The 6,000-nt window shown below is 49.9% G+C and overlaps 1 protein-coding gene across 1 annotated transcript in view; it reads left to right on the top strand.

Annotated features, from left to right (window-relative positions):
• The first annotated feature begins 1,260 nt into the window (after positions 1–1,260).
• The window catches only part of VEGFC (vascular endothelial growth factor C), a 108,801-nt gene continuing 104,061 nt past the window's right edge, over positions 1,261–6,000 (top strand). The window contains exon 1 of the mRNA XM_042982899.1: positions 1,261–1,471. Within this exon, the coding sequence (XP_042838833.1) occupies positions 1,325–1,471 (147 nt within the window). The 5' untranslated portion in view covers positions 1,261–1,324. The remainder of the gene's footprint in view (positions 1,472–6,000) is intronic.

Raw genomic sequence — 6,000 nt, 5'->3', positions numbered from 1 at the left:
CCCCACAACGTGATTTTCCCAATGGGGACACGCAGTGACTTCTCCGCACAGGTCACTTCCTACACTAGGATCAACACACGCGGCTCTTTATCGCTCCCTTTCCCATTTAAACCCAACTTCCCTGCAGAAACTGACGCCTCGAGACTTTGCTCTCCGCGAAGACTGTGGCCCTCCATCCCCACCCGCCCCAAGTTTGGGATTCCAAGGGGATCATTAGCATTCACCCCCGTAGCCTGTCCTGCACTCTGAGCTCTTGCTGCACATGAAAGTTGCCCAGAGGAGGGGAGCGAGGGGGCGGCGGCGGGCTCCGAGGTCCCGGCGGGGTCTCCGCCATTGTGACGACTCTCTCTCTCTCGGACCTTCCGGAGCCCCCCGGGGGCACTTTGCAAACCTGGAGCAGGAGGGCGGGGGGGGCGCGGAGGGCGAGGCGTGCCGGTGGGCTAGGGGCAGGAGCCCGGGAGCCGCCTGCCGAGGACAAAGGGTCGGCCTGCCTTCCCCACCACGCCGACTCGGTCGCGCTCCCCCTCCGCCCCGCGCGGCCCGCCGGCCCCGGCTGGACTCGCCCCACGGGCCGCGCTCCCGGGAGGGGGGCGGGGGGAGGGGACGCGCGGGGCGCCGGGGCGGAGGCGCGGGGCCGCGGGGAGCGCGCGGAGCGCTTCCGAGGGAAAGTGAGAGGGGAGGGCGGCCGGGCTCGGCACGCTCCCTCCCTCGGCCGCTTTCTCTCACATAAGCGCAGGCAGAGGGCGCGTCAGCCATGCCCTGCCCCTGCGCCCGCCGCAGCCGCCGCCGCTCGCCCCGCGCTCCGGAGCCGCCCGCGCCGCCGAGCTCCCCCGGCCTGGCCGCGCGGCGCCCCGCCGCCCTCCTCCCGGCCGCCGCTCGCTGCACCGGGGGAAGGGGAGGGGAGGGAGGAGGGGGCCGCGGGCTCGGGGGGGTGGGGGGGCCGCAGGGGCCGAGCGGCGCCGAGGGGGTCGGCTTTGCCCCCCTCTAGCCAGAAAGCGAAAACAGAAAGGCGGACCGAGGCGCCGTCCCCCACCCCCCCCCCTCGCCCTCGCCCTCGCCTCACCTCGCCGGCTCCGAATGCGGGGAGCTCGGACGTCCGGTTTCCTGTGAGGCTTCTACCTGACCCCGCGCCCCTCCCCGGCCCCGGCCAGCACCGCGACGCGAGGCGTCGGGAGCGCCCAGCCGCGGACCGCTGCCGCCGCCTCCGGCCGCCCTCGGGGGGTCGCCGGCGGCTCCGCGCGCAGGGAGCGCAGCGTCGCGGGGGCGCCACGCGCCCACCCCGCCCCCACCGCGGCCGGGCCGCCGCGCTCCGGGTCCTTCCACCATGCACTTGCTGGGCTTCTGGTCCCTGGCGTGTTCCCTGCTCGCCGCTGCGCTGCTGCGGGGTCCGCGCGACGCGCCCGCCGCCGCCGCCGCCTTCGAGTCGGGACTCGGCTTCTCCGACGCGGAGCCCGACGCGGACGAGGCCCAGGTAGGTGCGGGGCCGGGCCGGCGGTGGGGGGCGACCGCGGGGCGCTGCGGACCCAGAAGCCGCGCCGACCGTGTGTTGCTGTTTCACCTTCGGAACGTTGCCTCCAAAGTTATACCGAGTTATACTGCACGCTTCCTGGGAGAAAAGTTTTGTTTTTGTTTTTGCATAAAGTTGTTACTAAGTAGGAAAGCCAGAAAGCCTGGTAGACGCAGCCGCTGAGGTGGGGGGGGGGTGGTAGAGATCGCGGAACCTGCTGGGGAGCAGTCGTCCCCCGCGGGTGCGCCCAGCGGGCTGGAACCCTCCCCGGGAGCGCGGCTCGTCCGGGTCCGCACTGCTCTTTTCCCTCCGGAACAGATTAGTGGGAGTCCCCTCGGCTCCTGGGGCCAGGACGACCGGTCAACCGAGGTTCATTTTCCCGGAGTGTTCCCCTTAGGCGGAGCACCAGGCGATTTTAGGATAATGTGGAAGGGATTTAGTCACCGGGGCTTGAGGGCTCAAGACTTCAGAGTCACTTGGAGAAGTTGGCCAAACTTGAGCTGCAACAGGATCTCCCGTAGATCACGATCAGGCATGACTTTTCAACTTCAACCTCTGCGTTGCTGAAATCTGGTCCTGAAAGTCCTGAACAGTAAGGTGGATTGTTGTTTTGTTGGGTTTATGAAATAGCGGTTTAACCCTTTGCCGGAAAATGTTGCCAAGACACTTTGGAGACATTCTGATTTTCAAAAAGGAGTGACCGTAGGTGTGCCCGCTTCTCAACTTGCTTTTCCAAAATGTGCGCCTAAAAAACGTTCAGATCTGACATTAAGGATGGGTAGTATTCGTAATAGAGTTGGGAAGTCCTGAAGAACTTTTTATATTACACATACTCTGGGACGTCCCCGTTCAAACATGCGCAGTACCCCTGGCTGGGTACAGAATGCGGAGCTTTATTTCAACCGATGGCAAGTGGAGAGGTGCCCATGGTGTGTGACTATCAACTGTGAGTTGACTTGATTGAATGACATATGTTGAATGTGCAAAAATTGAATTGCCTTCACAGTTATTTTGCAATACGTTTTAAGATTGAGAAGACTAATTAAAAAAAAAAAAACTACCTTTAAATTTTAAATTTCGGGGTGGGGGGGAATTGAAAAAAAAACCGGAATCTGTCATTCAATATAGAAGTCAAGGAAAACAACCTTGCGAATAAAAAAACTGTTAAATTGCCGAACAGAGTGTATTCTAGGACTTGTGAAATTCCCACTTAACAGTGGTAGAACTATTATCGTGAGAATGTCTTCCTGTGCTTAAATGCCACAAAAATGTAGCATTAGACCCACTAACACTTCCTGTAATTGGAATGCCTGGAGTTTCATGATATCGACTCACTTTCTGTTTCTGCAAAGTCAAGCCATTAAAAGTATCATTTAGTAAGGCAACACCCGGAGAGGTGGCTGGTGAAAGAGACCACGTAACCTGTTCCAGAGCAGGTTATTGCCTGTGATTACTTTCTTGAGTTTACAGTAAGAAAGTGTGAAGAAGGAGGTAAAATGAGAAGTCTTGCCCGGTAAGCCAGAAGCCTGTACGAGAGTCACTCACCGGTGGGTCGGTCGTGAATGAACATGCCCCTGTGTGCGCATGCGTGTGTGTTATACGTGGGCGTCCCGTTGGAGGTTAAACTTGTTGTTAGTCTTCAAATCATCTTCGCTGGTGATGTAATCAACTTTTTCTTTACTGTGAAGAAAATCTTTATGCATTTTTATTTGCTTTTCATACTTAACCATCTTTTATATCCTGTATGGTGCACGTGAGTTGACATTCTGTATGTGATACGGACTCTTTGTCACTTGGTGAAACATCATTTTAGGTCTCTTGAGTTCCACGGCCCACAGGGCAGTATATTATGCATGCACTAAAGTGTTCCTCATTGGTCGAGTAGAGGCTTGACAGGGCGTGTGTCATGAATGCCTTCAGTGAATTGCTGTGTCCCTGCCATGAAACTCCCAGAAGACCTGGTCCAAAGACTCCATGTCTCTCCCTAGTGGCCTAAACAAGTGACTCACAGGGATGGAAACCGTGGAGAGGGAACTGATTGTTAATTTCCTGTGAAATACCCATATCCCAAGAAGAGATTTCAGAAGGTAAATAAGGAACACTGAGTATACAAAATCTCCAACAAATGCAGGGTTTTGGTTAATTCACATTTAGGAAGTAAATGCTTTTGTAATGTTTAAAAAATACAAAATAGCTCACAAACTATAAACAAAGCTTAGCCATCCAGTCCTTCACCCCACCCACAAAAGCACACAAAAATCGGGAGGTAAAATCACAAAGACAAATGAGATCTCCTTGTTACTTGACTTATATTTGCATTTATTAGGTTCCTCTAATTATCCGTGGTACAGGACTTACTAAAAGATCCCAAAATGTTTCCCTGAAGGACAGTAGTGCAAGCAAGCCAACATCAGAAAAGTGAGGCAAACACAGTTTTGCCTATTATATAATTAAAATTAACTAGGCGTGATGGGAAAAAGAGGAAATATATAGAATTATCGTCCAACTAAAAATAAAAAACTGCAAAGCCTAGAAAGAGCAACTAGATTGCTAAATGAAATTATTTGCCAACATGACATTGCACAGAGTTCACTCTGGTTGGATGAAGTTCAGGATTTTGATGTTCAAAGGAAAAACTTTATAATAATAAAGGAAGAGTTATGTGAAGTATACTTTTATTCCAAAAAGTGTTGGAGTGTAAGTACCTAGATCCTTATATATTTTTAGAGTAATGAATTCAAGGAGAGCATGTCTTATGTTGCACATGCCTTTGTTAAAGGTCAAAATCAACAAAAGAAAGCTTAAAGATTTATAATCTTGTATCAATTAAGTGAATAATCTAGAAGATCTGTTATTCTTGAGTGTCAAAATATAACTTCTGTTTTACATAACTTTAAGTATCCCTACTTTCTAGTTTAAATGAAAAAAACAAGATTAGCTTAATATTAACATGAATTGCTTTAATGAGAATTGCTATTTTAAATTCAAATACTGGAAGCATATATGGTTTATGGTGTCTATCACAAAAAAACTTCCTAATATTGGCAACTGGTTTGTAACATGCCAGGTTTTCTGTCTCTATTATTTATAATTCTGCGTACTTTTGTACTTGTTTTATTTGCATTTACGGTTTCAAATTAATCAGTGATGATGTTTTTCAAAATACTATCTGTATGTTACTCGCATGAGAATTCCCTAGAAGTCTTTAATTTTTTTCCTCTTACCTGAGACCAGCCAAATCTCTCGGTTTGGGTCTAGGAATATACATTTTTAGTGAACATTCTAGATTACTCTCATACACAATGACAGTTTTAGATTCGTTGGTTTTACCATCTTCATTATATAACTGTTGAGTTTGCAAGGTAATGTGTTAGGGACTGAGCATCTTAAAAGACATAAGACATTTTCCTCTCTTCAAGGAGCTTACAACTCATGTAGAAAAAAGAAAATCTTAAGCACAAAAATACTGTGAGATACCAGGGGAATGGTACCAAAGCATTGTCTGTGTCCCGAAGTTGGCACAAGACACTCAGGCATGTGGCCTGGTTGGTCCGAGTGCTTTGACATAAGGCTGGACTTGGGCTAACAACTCGGGTGAGAATTTCTAACAGATGACTACATCAAGCACAGGAATCCCTTCGTGTTGTGGATGGCTTGAGAAGGTGAGAAGGCAAGGGGATTATATAGCGTAACAGCGAAGAATCGTAACTATGAATACGTTTTTAGAGGTGACTGGGGCTGCACTGCATAGGGCCCACGCCAGTTGAAGGTGGGTCATGGAGGGTGATTCGTGCACTGAGCTCCCGAAAGACACAGGGAGCAAGAAAAGTATTGGAACCATTTGTGGGATGTTATTAGAGATCACAAAGACTTCTGGGGACGTGGTCTAGTGACCAGCAATACTCTAGAAGGGGAAGTGATGAATAGGGCAGAGTGGAGGCAGTGAGACTAGCAGCCAAAGCTGTCACGGAGGAAGAACCCATAGCTTTGGTGACTGATTTACAAGAAAGCTTAGGAAGTGGAAGAAATGGACCTTGGCGTCAGTGTTTTCATCATAGGACAATGTTGGTCCTACATGCAGGATTAGGGCGTCGCAGAGAAGAGCAGAGGCTGGTTTTCATGGACCGTTGATGGAGGATGACGGCATTATTCTGTAAATCACTTAAGATTTTACTAGACTTCAGACTCTTTGGAGAAGCAAAATAAGCTTTACACATTTACATCCTATTAAAGGAAAATAATTGCCTGGGATCAACAGGACTTAAATGGTGTAATATCCGTAAAGTATTTGAGCATTTGACAAGTACTATTACAATCCCAAAAGGAAAATTAACAGTATGCATAGTCTACTGCCCTGCATTCAAAATAAAGAGGCAAATTTTATTCCACTGAATTAGGCCATAAATGCAACTATAATATGTAGTCATGGACTTGCAGCCTTCTCTGGGCTTCATGCCTCAGTACCCATGACATTTCCTGATGTACTGCAAATG

The sequence above is a fragment of the Panthera tigris genome, chromosome B1 (genome assembly GCF_018350195.1).
Source record: "Panthera tigris isolate Pti1 chromosome B1, P.tigris_Pti1_mat1.1, whole genome shotgun sequence".
NCBI lineage: Eukaryota > Metazoa > Chordata > Mammalia > Carnivora > Felidae > Panthera > Panthera tigris.
This window is presented reverse-complemented; position numbering and strand designations above follow the sequence as displayed.